Source organism: Dipodomys spectabilis, unplaced genomic scaffold, assembly GCF_019054845.1.
Source record: "Dipodomys spectabilis isolate Male_0828 unplaced genomic scaffold, ASM1905484v1 ptg000054l, whole genome shotgun sequence".
Lineage (NCBI taxonomy): Eukaryota > Metazoa > Chordata > Mammalia > Rodentia > Heteromyidae > Dipodomys > Dipodomys spectabilis.
In genome coordinates, this window is record NW_024870731.1 from 19,958,651 (window position 1) to 19,974,374 (window position 15,724).

The 15,724-nt window shown below is 37.4% G+C and overlaps 1 protein-coding gene across 1 annotated transcript in view; it reads right to left on the reverse strand.

The window, feature by feature from the left end:
* Positions 1 to 15,724, reverse strand: part of Dnah12 (dynein axonemal heavy chain 12) — a 159,757-nt gene that overhangs the window by 94,660 nt on the left and 49,373 nt on the right. Inside the window, exons 26-36 of the mRNA XM_042679922.1 lie at positions 14,915 to 15,067; positions 14,156 to 14,395; positions 13,628 to 13,873; positions 12,969 to 13,088; positions 11,373 to 11,482; positions 8,720 to 8,903; positions 8,443 to 8,583; positions 6,289 to 6,372; positions 5,068 to 5,256; positions 3,373 to 3,492; positions 163 to 351 (exon numbers count right to left, since the gene is read on the reverse strand). Coding sequence (XP_042535856.1) covers positions 163 to 351; positions 3,373 to 3,492; positions 5,068 to 5,256; positions 6,289 to 6,372; positions 8,443 to 8,583; positions 8,720 to 8,903; positions 11,373 to 11,482; positions 12,969 to 13,088; positions 13,628 to 13,873; positions 14,156 to 14,395; positions 14,915 to 15,067 — 1,776 coding nt within the window. The remainder of the gene's footprint in view (positions 1 to 162; positions 352 to 3,372; positions 3,493 to 5,067; positions 5,257 to 6,288; positions 6,373 to 8,442; positions 8,584 to 8,719; positions 8,904 to 11,372; positions 11,483 to 12,968; positions 13,089 to 13,627; positions 13,874 to 14,155; positions 14,396 to 14,914; positions 15,068 to 15,724) is intronic.

Genomic DNA, 15,724 nt, shown 5'->3' on the forward strand with positions numbered 1-15,724 from the left:
ATAAGGTGTTATTAAATGCTGTCCACATGAGAACTACAGAGAAGGGACTATAAAATTCATCCTCAGGAGTGAAAAATCTTCCTGAGATGAGAATGCGTACTTGGTGTGCTGATCTAGGAGTCTGAGTTTTACAGTTTATATGACAAGCATTGTATGTCATACCTCATACATGTAGTCGTAGACCAGGCCTTTTTCATCAAACTGACATTCCCATTTACCCACAGAGTCTGGCAATGGGTTCTCTTCATTTTTCCCTGTTATGATTGTTCGTATAAAATTGTCAAACAAAACACGACCATCTGTATCACAACTTGCTCCAAGAGACCAAATCAAAGAGAATATAAAGCAAGCCTGTGGTGAAAAAAAAAAGCAATTCATACTATTTTTAAAGAAAATTTTAGCTGGGCACTAGTAGCTCACTCCTGTAATCCTAGCTACTCAGGAGTCTGAGATCTGAGGATTGTGGGTCTAAGCCAGTCTGGGGAAGAAAAGCCCATGAGACTCTTATCTCCAGTTAACCACTCCAAAACTGGAAGTGGCACAGTGGCTCAAAGGGGTAGGGCATTAGCCTTGAGCTGAGGGCTCAGGAACAGAGTTCAAGCCCCACAACTGGCAAAAAAAAAAAAAAAAAGAAGAAAGAAAGAAAAGAAAGGGTCTGGGAAAGTGGCTCAGTGGTAGAGTGCTTGCATTGCATACATGAGGCCCCTAGTTCGATTCCTCAGCACCACATAAGCAGAAAAAGCCAGAAGTGGCACTGTGGTTCAAGTGGGAGAGCACTAGCCTTGAGCTGAAGAGCTGAGGGACAATGCCCAGGCCCAGAGTTCAGGCCCCACGACCAGAAAAAAAAAAGAAAGAAAGAAAGAGAAAATTTTGACTAAAATTTAAGATATTAGGTCCAGCTCAACCTAAGTTAGCTAAGTTAGAAGCAAGTTAGAACAAAGCACAGCTAAGTCAATTATCTATTGAAGTTTTAAGTTCCCATACCAAATAACCTAGGTATATCTCTTTAGTTTATACCCAAATATAGTCCCACCTATGAAAAATGATACATATACAAAAATACTCACTGCTGTACTATCTGCACTATCAAATGTTCTTAAATAAGGTTTCTAGGGCACATATACTGACATGCATGAAGCTTTTTAAGAAAGGGGCCACTAAGAAGTGACATAGACATGTAATCTCAGCTACTCAGAGAGGCAGATGCAGGAGGATTACAAGTTTGAGGCCAATCTAGAAGCAAAAACTGTTCAAATCAAAATATAAACCAAGGGCTTGAATATAGATCATGTGATAGAGCACTTGCCTAGGATGGACATGGCTCTGGGTTCAATACCCAGTCACACACACACACACACACACACACACACACACACACACACACACACACACACACACACAGAAAGAGATAACCCAAAAGTACTGATAAGAAATAATTCCTAATACATACTATGAGCAAGAATGCAAAGTAGGGCAGACAGTTAGCTAACATCTGTAAAAACTGCATTACACAAGCCAGGCACCAAACAGAAGTTCACACTATAACCCTAGCTTCTCAGGAGGCTGTGATTCAAAGCCAACCCCCAGACAGGAAAGTTGGTGAGACTCTCATCTCTAATTTATCTTCAAAAAGCCAGAAGTAGAACTGTGGCTCAAATGGTAGAATGCAAGCCTTGGACAAAAAGAAACTCAAGGACAGTGTCCAGGTCCTGAGTTCAAGCCCCAGGACACAGGGGGATGGGGGGAGCTAACAATGATAGATGTGGAACAATGTTTGGAACTGTGAGAGCTCCAAACCTAGAGAGAAAGGTAATAACTTATACTTCAAACATGTCAACTCAGTTTCTTCTAAAGTGGAGGGATATAAAAGTGAAAAGCAAGGCAGAAATGAAGAGGTTATAGTTAGCAAGGAACCCTGGTATGTGAGATGTTGAGGTAGAAGGTTTTCTGCAAAGACAAGGTGAAGGGAAACAACGAGAAGGAAGTGCTATTGTTATAGAGCAGAAGGGAAAAGAAAAGAGAACCTCATGACATTAAGAATACAGTGGTAAGTCAAACATGGTGGCTCATATCAGTAAACCTAGTTACTCAAAGGGCAGAGATTGTGAGGATTGCAGTTTGAGGCCAGTCCAGGCAAAAGGTTAAGACTTCTAACTCAACCAATAGTTAGGCATGGTGGTGTATGTTCCTGTCAGGCCAATTACAAGAGAAGCCTAATATAGGAGAATTGTGATTCAGGCTACCTTGTGCATAAACATGGGACCCTATCCCAAAAATAACTAAAGCAAACAGGGATGGGGTATGACTCAGAATGCAGAGTGTCTGCCAAGCACACATCCTTGAGTTCAAACCACAGGAAAAACAGATGGGAAGGGAAGGGAAGGGGAGGGGAGGGGAGGGGAGGGGAGGGGAAGGGAAGGGAGGGAGGGGAGGGGAGGGGAGGGGAGGGGAGGGGAGGGGAGGGGAGGGGGAAGGAGTGGAGGGGAAGGGAAGGGAAGGGAAGGGAAGGAACAAACAAAGGAAAAAAGAGAAAGAGAAAGGTGATAGAAGAGGCTTAAATGAAGAAAAGACAAAGCAAACTTCTTTCAAGGCCCCAATGGCTCACACCTTTCTTTAATCCTAGCTATTTAGTTCAAGGTCAAATGGGGCACAAAGTCTTCTAAACTGAGAGCTGAGTGCTCTGCTGGTCATCCGTTTTGTTAGTTAAGACAACCTAACATTGGCAGATTGAAGATGCAGGCACATGCTCTGGCAGGAGTGAGACCTAAGGGCGAAGGTATGGGTTCAGCAGTAAGAACTCTTGTCTAATAAGTATGAGGCCAAAATCTCAAGCTCAAGTACCAGCAAAAAAAAGACCACTCTTTTCCTTTTGATAATTCCTGTTCATTATTGACATAATTTCTGGTCTTCTTTTGCTTCCATACATCAGCTAACCAGGGCTACTGACTTCCTCTCACTAAATCCTCCAGGGATTCTGTCTGCAATGGCCCATCTAGCTGGTTGGACACCAGAACCTGGTCTTGCATATCTAGTTCCTAAATTCTGCTTAATGTTAAGACAAAATCAATTCAGATAAAGTCCAAACAGGCTTAATATAAATATTAATTGTGGAATATGAATTAATTAGTATCCAAATTGGATAATATAGAATTATGATATTCATAAGCAATAGTGCTGTTCATTCTGGGTTCATTCTACACATTTTGTTTTCCATGGAGTGCTTTTTACTGTATCAGAATATCAAATCAGGGCAACTTGAGTATTTGCAGCTACTCTTTCAGTGATCACCAAAAAAAAAAAACTGCTCCAGATCTTATAGGTTACTAACTGAACACAAATGTAATTCTAAACCATAGTAAGTGTAAAACCTACCATAATCCAAACACGAATATGCTTGGTTGAAGGATCATTTTCTAGCACATTACACAGCAGTACTTCAAAGAGGCGTGTGAGAGATACAACCACATTGATGTCACTCGTAGGAATAAGTTCCTGCAAGGTGAAAGGATAATATGTTTTTTTTGGTTTGTCATGGGGCTTGAACTCTGGGCCTGGGTGCTGTCCCTCAGCTCTTCAGCTCAAGGCTAGCACTCTACCACTTGAGCCACAGCGCCACGTCCGGCTTTTCTGCTTATGTGGTCCTAAGGAATCGAACCCAGGGCCTCATGCATGCAAGGCAAGCACTCTACCACTGAGCTATCTTCCCAGCCCCAGGATATGATATTTTTAACGTTTCTCTTATTTAGAGAATAAAAGAAGGCAAACAGTTCAGTTTTACAAACTGATAAGAACATACATCATGTTCATAATGGTCTTTATAACATTTAAATGGAAAGAATTTAAATTGTTAGCATAATTAAAAATTCTTGGAGATTCTAGTTTGGCATGTTATATCATCAAATTTTATAGAGCATATTCTTATCCTAAATACCCTGACAAATGGAAAGTAGGTACTGTAAGAGAATACATAATGTTCTACAGATGGCACAAATGAAGTCTCTCAGAGCCATTCATTCACTTATTTACTCAACAAACATTTATGAAAGACATACCTTAGCTACACACCTATATAGCAAGCTGTGAGATATGAAAAGAAAAGATGCAACATCTATGATACTAAACTAAATGGACAAAAATAATACAGTGTAATAATAATATGACAAACAAAGTCTCAGGGTAGAAAAGTACTACTGGAGTACTTGGGATAACAATTAACCCAGATAAATAAGCCAAAGAAGACTTCCCTGAGGAAGAAATAGCCAATTTGAATTTGTAAAGAAATTTTAAATCAGGTAGGTAAAGAAGGGGAAAATGTCCAAGACAAGGAAAACCATACATTCAAAGAAATAGAGATGTGAAAGATGCAGATTGCAAAGGAGATCCTTTAGGATGTCAACATAGTATATACAGGGCTGAGCAAGGTGGCACATGCCTATAAACACAGCTTCCTGGGAGACAGATACAAGAGGATTGAGGCCAACCCTGGAAAAAGTACTGGGGGAAAAAGCAAAAGGACAGGAGGTATGGTTAAAGTGTGGCGTGCCAAAAGGCTTATCTTCAGTTCAATCCTCTAAGACATGGAAACAACAGGTCTTTTTTTTGGTTGTTGACCTTGTTATCATCAATGTACTGTATCAAGTTCTTTCTTTTTATTTTATTTCATTTTTCCTTTTCCATTGGTTTATCCCTGGCAATCAATGTCATTGATTCTGGTACCCTACGTCTTGTATATACATTTATCTGATTTGGGGAAGGGATGGGGAATAACAAAATGCTGAAACAAGTTCAAAGGATGACCCATTGCAATAAAGATACTCACAAAACACTATGTCAGAAATGAATTTTACAACTTGGGAGGTGGGGAAAGGGAGGGAAGGGGTTGTGGGAGAAAAACAAAGTAGTAGTTAACAATGTTTGACAAGAAATGTACTCATTACCTTACTCATGTAATTGTAATCCCTCTATATAGCATATCTTTACACTAAAATTTTTAAAAAGGAAGGAAAGAGAGTGGGAAGAAAAGGAAGAGGAGGAAAACTTGCATGGGTCAGAGAATTATAGTGTTACCTTTAATTTTTTCTTACGAAACCTTAAAGAAGGTGGTATTAACCAGTCAAAAAGTGCCATCAGAAGAGCTTGAGAATCTGGTTGACATAGAGGCTCTTTCAGTGAATTCAACCATGAAGATACAAGTGGCTCCCACCCTAACTGTGAGGGCTCCAAATAAATCATACCACAACGACTTACAGTGGCAGGCTAGAGAAAAAGGACAAGATTTCATTTTGGGTAACTGCTTTTTTTTTTTTCTCTCTCATCAATCATAGGGCTTGAACTTGGCACTGGGTGCTGTCCCTAGGCTTTTTTTTTTTTGCTCAACGCTAGCACTCTGACTTTGAGTCACAGCTCCACTGCTGGTTTTTGAGTCATTAACTGGAGATAAGAGTCTCATGGGGAGTTTTCTGCCCAGGCTGGCTTCCAACTGCAATCCTCAGATCTCAGCCTGCTGTGCTAGATTACAGGCCTGAGCCACCAGAGGCCAGATGTAACTGCTTTTTGATCAGTGGTACCAGTTACTTCTTTAGTATAACTTCGTAAGGCCCTTCATATTCTGGCTTCTGTCTACCTCTACAGCCACACATATAATACATGTTCCCTATATAGAAAACCATTTTAGGTCCAGTTTTATGTCATGGTTTCATGTTTTTACAGGTCATCTTACACTTTGGAATGCCTAGGCCTAACTGATTCCCCTAGAGAACTCATATCTTCTTCAAAACCAGATCAAACACTCCAACACCTTCCACAGTCCTCTATCCACTCCTTTTTGAATCCTTAGTTCCTTCCACACTCTTAGAGATTTAACATGTGGCTGTATATTGGATTATTTATTAGAATACTTCTCATCCTTTCTGACATGTGCTTGTCTTACTCATCTTTTTGGTCCCAATATCCCTTATATCAATTCTACTGTCACTTACACTTTTGACTAAATTAATGAATGAACAAAAAAACAAAGTATTATTATATCAAATTAGTAATTTAAGCTTGGTACTGTAATCCTAGCTACTCAGGAGGCTGAGACCTGAGGATCACGGTTCAAAGCCAGCTTGGGCAGGAACATCTATGAGCCTCTTATCTCCAATTAACCACCAGAAAACTGGAAGTGGCACTGTGGCTCAAGTGGTAGAGTGCTTGCCTTGAGCTGAAGAACTCAGGGACAACGCCCAGACCCAGAGTTCAAGCCCCAGGACCAACAAGAACAACAACAACAAAAAAGTAGGAACTTACTGAAGCCTGGGAAAGATCCATTGTTTCAAAGATGAGGCTCATTTGAGGGGACATTTGAATGATTTCTCCACTCATAAGGCAAAGCTAAAAGCAATAATTTTTTCCAATCATTATTAAAAATTTTTCAACTTTCTTAAATAAAAATTTATTCTATTTATAAAACAAAGTGTCTCCTGTGATACAATGGAATAGGTACTTGAATAGGAGCCAGAAAACATTTGTGTAGCTTATGTTTGAAGGTCTTGTAGTTTCCTTTAATTTAAAACACTTCTTTTATCAAATGTCAAAATTGCCTCTTTTCTCTCAGATTCTTACTGTGTCTATTATTAGTAAAGCTATTCTCCCAATCTTATTGCTATGATTCATCTTGGAGTTATTATTACTTTTAGTAATATCAATGTTAATTATTAATTATTTATATAGTAAGTCAACATCAGGACTAAGTCTTCTAAAGTCATCCTCCATATTTATTTCTTAGTGCTTTCTTTTCAGTTCTACAATTATCATTCTATTCCCAGTTTTATCTCTGTGCAGTTATCTGTCAACACTGACATATTTAACATTTCTGGTTCAGTGTCTTAGCTATAAAATAAATGAGTAAGGAAATGGAAAGATTTGGAAAAAATTATATTAAGTGAAGTAAGCCAGGCCCAAAGAAACATAGGTCCCATGGTTTCCCTTATTTGCAATAACTAGTAAATGTCTGAGACAAGTAGAAAATGTCAAAAGCTATGTACATATGACCAGATAAGATGAAGTTAAGCAAAATGAACCCCAAGTTAAGGATACAAGTGGTTTTTTTCTTTCTTGCTATTGTTTCTAATGTATTTATAAGGTGCCATGTGATTTTTTTTGTTGTTTTATATGTTTGTTTTGTTGTTTCCTCCCTCACAGTATAACCCCTGTTTTCACTGTATTTTTGATGTCAGTCTAATTTGGGGAGGATAAGGGAAAAACAAAAAGTTTAAACAGGGATACAGGTTGAACCATTGTAACAATGAGATGTACAAGACACTATGTTGAAAAATGAACTTTACAGTTTAGGTGGGAGGGGGTACTGTAGTTGTGGAGGAGGGAGGGAAGGGATAATAGGGGAAAAATAAAAGCAACAATGCTTGATAAGAAATGTACTCATTACCTTGCTCATGTAACTGTAACCCCTCTGTACAATTTTTCACAATAAAAAACTTATTAAAAATAAATAAATAAAGGAGTAGTTCAGATCTCTTATTGTATAATATTGTACCTGTTAGCTACATGTAGCTACTTACATTTAACTTACCAACCTAAAATTAAATGATACTTGAAGCTCAGTTTTCCAAATGTACTATGCTACATTTCAGATGCTAAAGAGCTACATGTGACAAGCAGCTACCTTTATCAGATAATATAGGTGTTTACCGCATTTCAGTAAGTTCTATTAGACAGTGCTGGTCTATATATACTTTTATTTTTAGCCAGTACTGGGACTTGCACTCAGGACCTGGGCACTGTCCTTGAGCCTCTCTGTGCTCAAGGCTAGAACCACAGGGTCACTTATGGCTTTTTCTGTTTATGTGGTACTGAGGAATCAAACCCAGGGCTTCATGCATGCTAGCCAAGCACTCTACCACTAAGCCACATTCCCAGCCTAGATATACTTTTAATCTTTTACTACAAGAAATGTTTTAGTAAACATTCTCCTATGGGCCTCCAGTTTGGGAGATAGGGCCAGCATTTTATTTGTTTCTACTGTGCTGTAAAATGTCCCTTTCCCTTTTGACAACCCTTGTATTTGCAGTCACTCATCAGTCAAGAATTCTTTTCTATTTAGCTAAAGCTTTGGGGATTTGGCCCTTTCTCCTCCTCTCTACTATAACTCCAGCCTCATTCAATGCTCATGAGGATGAGCATAACAAGTTGACCTCAGACTCTTGATCCTCCTACCTCAGCCTCCCAAGTGCTAAGATTGCAGGCATGTGTTACCACCTATACTCATTCAATATTTTGAATACAATTACATTCTTCCTATAAAAAACAGGACTTACTACAATGAAGTTTTCATTGAAAAGTTCATTTATAAACTTGTTTGTTATGCCCTTTATTTAAAGTATATAGCCCTATAATTGTTTAGTCATGTCTGAATCTGTTCTGCTTTTAAACATTATGGTTTACCTTTTTATTATCATCCAACACTGTATTCATACTCTCTATCCATAAAGTATCAATAGGTCCATCAAATACAACCCATTTCCGGTCTGGTGTTTCAGCTAAGGCAAATTCTCTAAAAGTGTTTGCCACAATACCATCAGTCCACTGGAGAAAAATAGGGAGAATTGGAAAGTTATTTTTATGAAATAAAATTTAGTAGTAAAAACTTAAAAACACATTAAATCTCTCGCTTTAACATGCACTTCAGTAGGATAGTTGAGAATGTTGTATTGTAGATTACCTCATGAGACACTGGGTCAAACTGTCCAAAAAGTTGGCCCATAGTAATCGACTTGGGGTTTACAGTCCTGTAAATGACCTTCTCTTCCTCTCCATAGCCTCGTTCGTTCATACGAGTTAAAGTATCAGCCAGTACATGCAGAACTTTTGTCTTACCAGCATAAGGCTCTCCTACTAACATAAAACTATTAAAGAAGTAATAATGCAGTCAGATTCTAAAAAATAACAAGTTAAATTATTTATATCAACATATAAAACATTGTCTTGTAATAATTTCCATGCACAATTTTTAGTTATATGACAAAAACACATTAAACTTTTAAACTGATTGATTCTATATCAAATTCTCCACACTGGTGTCATTATCAACAAAACAGAATCCAATAAAGGCACTAAATGATAACAAAAACATAATGTCTATATATTCCTCAAAAACCAGAAGTGGAACTGTGGCTCAAATGATAGAGTGCTACCCTTGTGCACAAAGAGGCTCAGGGACAGCACACAGGCCCTGTGTTAAAGCTCCACAAGTAACACCAAAAAAAAAATCTGAAGGATTAATAGTTTCCAACTAAAAGAGTTATATAGTTATGTTCTAAATCTCCAGTAGATGTCTAAAACTGTGGGTAGTACGAAACCTATCTTTTTTCCTTTTTACTTATACATGATAAAGCTTACTAATTAGACACAGTAAGAGACTAATAACTAATAATAATAACATAATAATTATTATAATGTACTATAAAAACATTATATAAAAACTGTCTCTTGCTGGGAGCTGGGAGCTCATACCTGTAATCCTAGCAATTCAGGAGGCTGAGATCTGAGGATCATGGTTCAAAGCCAGCCAGGGCAGTAAAGGTCATGAAATTCTTATTTCTAATAAACCAATAGAAAAACTGAAGCGGTGCTGTGGTTCAAGTGGTAGAGTGCTATCCTTGAGCTGAAGAACTGAGGGACAGGGCCCAGGACCAGAGTTCATGCCCCACAACCAGAAAAAAAAAAAAAAAAACTGTCTCTTTCAAAACTTGGAATTTTCCCTTTAATGTTTTCAGACTGCCATTGACTACAGTTAAATAAAACCACAGAAAGAAAAACTACAGATAAAGGAGTACTAGTATAACTATTTCAGGACAAAATAACTCAGGGAAAATAGACTGATAGGTTCAAAGATGTTTCAAGGATGTTTAGAAATGCCTATAATCCCAGCAACTCAGGAGGTAGAGATCAAGAAAACCATGGTTTGAGGCTAATTAGTTAGGCCTCGTCTCAGTAAACAAGCCAAGAGTAGTGGATCCCCAGCTACATGGGGTAAAACAAAGAGGATCATGCTCTAGGCTGGCCCCAGACAAAATGAATGAGACCCTATCTTAAAAGCAACAGAAAGGAAGGCAGGAAGGCAGGAAGGCAGGAAGGCAGGAAGGCAGGAAGGCAGGAAGGCAGGAAGGCAGGAAGGAAGGAAGGAAGGAAGGAAGGAAGGAAGGAAGGAAGGAAGGAAGGAGAAGCATAAGTCAAATGATTGGACCCCTAAGGTCAAGGCCCTAAGTTCAAACCACAGTATACTCGAAGGGAAGGGAAGGGAACGAGCAGGGGTAGAAAAAGGAGAAGGGGAAAGATAGAACTTAGTAAGATACTATAGAGATTAGCCTGGGAGAACAGGGCAGGCCTATCTGAAGTAATAGTAATAGTACTGTGTATTTATACACATTAAGGAGGTTAAATAACATACTTAAGAGTGCAAGTTGTAATAGTCATTACTATTAAATCACCCAATAAACTTTTTTTCTTTCTTTCTGTGACAGTCCTGGAGTTTGAACTCAGGACCTCACATTTGCTAAGCTAGTATTCTACCATGTGAGCCCTACCTCTAGCCCTGGTTTTGTTTTGTTTTGTTGAATTTTTTTGTTGTTGTTGTTCCTGTTTAGGGGGGAGGTGCGGGGGGGGGGGGGTGTTGCTGGCTATTTTTGACATAGGATCTTCCTTTCCATTCAGGCAAGTGCCAAACCTTAACTCATCAACTTAGGCTTTCTGTCATGGCTAGAACCATATACACATGCTACTGCATCCCAGCTTCCCTCTATGGAGACAGAGTATTTAATGTATTTTTCTGCCTGGACTGGCCTAGAACAGTGCTCCTCCTAATATCAGCCTCCCACATAACATATGATGTTCCCCTGTACAAAGAAATGGGTTGAGAAGGAGTATCACAAACTTTCTGTGTGCAGGCTATCCTGAAGCCATAATCCTCCCAATCTCTGCTTCCCAAGTAGCTAGAACTGCCAAGAATGAGCTACTGGTACTAGGTTTGAATAAATACTCTTTACCAGTTCTTTTTTTTTCCTTTTCTATTTTGAAATTAAAAGGTCTTATCATGTAGGTCAGGCTGGCCCAAACTCTTGGTCCTGCTGTATCAGCCTCCCAATCCCATGGGGATTGCAGGCATGCACCCCCATACCTAGAGCTCCTTATTAACTCTTGTTAGATGTTTACTATGGCAGAGTAATAAATCTTTGTGTAACTACTAAGAAGAAAGGGATTATTTACTCCCTAGCCTATCTAGTATATAAAGTTTGTTGCCTTTCTTGGTTCATCACTTTTAGTTATATTAGAAGTTATTTTAAAAAATGTCTAACCATGACAGATGTTAATCTTACCCATGTCTAACAATCATCATTTCATATGTCTGAATCATTTTTTCAATAAAAAATTTAACAGGCTGAAGGTTATGTTCAGAGCAGGCTTCATGAGCACATTCTAAAAATTCCTAAAATAAAAGAAAGACGGAATGTAATTCTATAGAATGTTATTATAAAGCATGTCAGATAAAAGCTTTATTTGTTTTAATTAAGAGGAAAAACAATTAGACATAGTATCTTTAATTTGTCACTGTAAGTTATTAGTGATCATAGCACTATAGCACTGGATTAGATGCTGCATAACATATGCTAAACATTTTTAATTAGAATAAAAAGAATATGCTAGGTAATGCTTCGTATTATAATAACTAGAAAAAAACAGAGAAACTAAAAAAAAATCGCAAAAGACTTAAAGACACAGGAGCACTTCGGATGCGAATAAATCTAAAGAAATTTCAATTCCAGAAAGGAGTGCCAGCTAACAGTTGCTTTTACCACTGATACTATTTTTTTTTTTTTTTGTCAGTCGTGGGGCTTGAACTCTGAGCCTGGGTGCTGTCCCTCAGCTCTTCAGCTCAAGGCTAGCACTCCACCACAGCACCACTTCAGGTTTTCTAGTGGTTAGTTGAAGATAAGAGTCTCACAGACTTTTCTGCCTGGGCTGGCTTTGAACCACAGTCCTCACCCACAGTTGAGCATTGCATTGGGTCTGCTATGACAGACGGACTTTGCTAAAGTTAGGAGAAACTAGTAGAGACTGATGAGATAGATTGGAATCTGTAGAAACCTCAATACAAGATTCCCAGGCAAAGATGATTCTTTGCACTGTCCATGATTTTTCACTGTGCATGAAATTCCACAAGAGACCAACAATTCATTTGGAAAGTCACAGATAAAGGATTTCTTTTGTTTCAGATACTTAAATCATAAAATCCTGCTGGAGGTTATTACAATAAGGCAGGATAATTGTCTTTCTAGAGATATTTGAAACCAGGGGTAAACTATAGCTCAATAATGATGCAATAGAATTCCAATTTGGGTCTACTACTGATTGAATTGATCAGCAACTCAACCTAACTACTTGAAAAGGGAAGATACATTTTTTCTGTATAGAAAATAATACCAATTTAATCTCACAATTGTTTTTATAGTACTTAACATAAAATCATAACTTATAAGTAATGAGAAAGAGTAAACAAAATCACAGATGATTTAGATATAATAATTAGTAAATAAAAAACTTAGAACAACTTTTTATAAAGTTATAAAAGAAATCAAATAAGAAGGAAAAGTACCGGAAAAGATAGAGAAGTAGAGTTTCTTTAAAAAAAAAAAAAGAAGAACCAAATTAAACACACTAAAAAACAAAAACAGAATATGTAGTTAAGAATATGCAGTTACGAGTTTACTAGAAAACTGAAAAAAGCCAAAATAATCATAATTAATCTTGAAAATAGGTCAGTAAAAAATAACAATTTACATATCCTTGGACAACTAGAGGACTATCCTTCAAACAGAAGGAATATAATTTCACCGATTTAATAAAACTTTGGAAATACTCAAGTCATCAGTTAAATTCACCATGGTGTAAATAATTCTCATAGGTTCACTTACATTATAGTCAGCTTCAGGAAGTTTAACACCAGGAAATAAATCACTGGTTATTCCATTAAATAAAGGTATGTCATGTGATAGAAACTTTGGTTCATTTACATCTTTTATTGATCGAAGAAGCTAAAATTACAAAAATGGACAACATAAGTTGATCGCCTGCAGTTATACATAATACAGCACCCCCTTAGACAAAAGTGATAGTTTATTTTATATTGCTCCATGGAATCTATATAATGAAAAACTGATAGCTAAACTTAACTAAACTAATAATTAAAAATCCTTACAAGCCAGGCGCCAGCGGCTTACTCTTGTAATCCTAGCTACTCAAGAGGCTGAGATCTGAAGATCGAAGTTCAAAGCCAGCCCGGACAGAAAAGTCAGTGAGACTTGAGCACTGTGGCTCAAGTGTTAAAGTGCTAGCCTTGAGCTGAAAAGCTGAGGGGCAGCACACAGGCCCAAAGTTTAAGCCCCACAACCAACAATAACAAAAACAAAATCCTTTAGCTGAAATAAATAACATAATCCAAAAATATTATTTCAATATCATATATTGCTTGAATCAATAACCCTCTCAGTTACCTATATATATAGTTCCTGACTATATAGTCTCACTTTATTTTTCTACTGATATTTTCATAAAATACACATTTAACACATACCAGTATATCTTCATTTTCATTTGGATATTTTAGTTTTAAGTTTCCAGCAGCCACTAAAACTGCTTTTACTGCTCGCATTCCATAGTCATAGTGAAATTGTGATGAGAGCTGCTCTGAGCAAAGCCTATAGGTCATTACTATCTTCACAGACAGAGGTTTTGCATTCAAAAATCCATAGGAGTAGAGGGAGATTTCTGCTATAAGGGCATAGTTAGGGACCATCATTGCCACTGTCCTAAAGAGAACCTGAAAATATAATAAAAGAAACACATGATTTACATAAAAGAAGCCACTTTGAAGCTAAGTACAGGCATCAAAAGACAATGAGCTGATAGTCTCCATATACAACACATTTTCATAAACTAATTTTTCACCAGCATATTTTTGTGTACTCAGTATTTTTGGAAATCTAAACAGGTATTAATGACTTACCTCCTATCAAATGAAAACAAAGGGGAATGAGAAATGTATGGGGAAACAATGCCACTATTTTTGATTAACAAACTTACACTCTTAAGAAAATATTACCTTCAGGTTGTCTGGCAATTCAGAACGTCCTGCATAGCCAGGATTCATGGTAATAGCTACAAAACAGTTTGGATTGAGCTTAAGTTCTGTCCCTTCAAAAACAAATACTTCCAACTTCTGTTGAATAGCTCTCTGGATGCAGAGGATCTGTTGAGCCACCACTGACAATACTTCTAACTCAATTCGGTTAAATTCATCAAAGCAAGCCCAAGCACCAGAAGAAGCTAATCCCTTAAAAAACTAAGAACAAGAATAAAAGCAGGTGAGGGGGAGGGGAGGGGATTTTTTTTTTCCTTAGGAAAGGACATTATTTCTTTTTTTTTAAATAAGGTTTTTATTGTGAAAATACTGTACAGAGGAGTTACAGTTACATGAGCAAGGTAATGAGTACATTTCTTATCAAGCATTGTTGCCTCCTCCTTTGTTTTTCCCTACCATCCCTTCCCTCCCACCTCCGCAACTACACCCCACCCCTTCAGTGCCCCCCACCCCCCTACATTGTAATGAGATGTACAAGACACTATGTTGAAGGACATTATTTCTTAAAACAAATATTTAACTAAGCCAAAATGTAGGAGTTTGCTAGAAGGATAAAAAAAAAACAATGATTTTTTTTTAACCCCTAAAGCTAAAGTTCAAGTAATGCTTAAACAATATTTATGTTTAAATAAGACTTAAAGATGTTTGCTTGAGAATATGTAGTTAGCCCTAGCAGTAAGTCTGTAGCATTTAATAGTATCAATTCAGTAATTGAACTACCTTTCCCATTGCTAGATAATCTAGCCCGTCTGAACAGTTGAATACCACACACTGTACAGCAAGAGCTTTAGCCAAGTCCTTGGTTGTTTCCGTTTTTCCTGTGCCTGCTGGCCCCTCTGGCGCACCTCCAAGATTTAAATAGAAGGCACCTATCTGAAAAGAAAAATATGTATATCAAAAGAATTCTGTGCTTAGCTAGATAAAAAAGAGAATCCACATAATAGATTACCACATGGATTGTTTTTCTTATTTGTATCTTCCGAAAAATCAGTTATCTAATTACATTCAGTTACTTTTTATAGCAAACTTTTCTAGCTGTACAGAGTAAAAGCAGTTTAAAAAGATATGGAAGACAAATGAAAGTGAAACAAAATCTCTTGTCCTTTTTTGTGAATCAAAATAAAACTTTTCTTTATTAAGTTGATTTATTCTGGTACTTTACCACAGTTATGGAAAGCTAGCACATTTGTTATGTCAGAAATAACTTGAAAGCTGACTTCTGGTGGCTCATGCCTGTAATCCTAGCTACTCCTTTCCTTTTGATACTTCACATGTATCCATTTGCTTTCTTAAAAACAAAGAGAAACTAGCCAACAGCAAATAAAGTTAATTAAGAAAGATTTTCCCTAGAAGCGGTAGTGGAGATGGCTGAAGAGAAAAAATAATGACATACACAGGATAGTTAACAGCCCAGAGATATCTGAAAGTGAACAGCATAAATGGAACCCATATTTGGGGAAAAATAGATGACCTATAATTTTGTCTATGACTTGCCTAATTTGTCTTTTATTGAATGTTCTTAATCTTCTA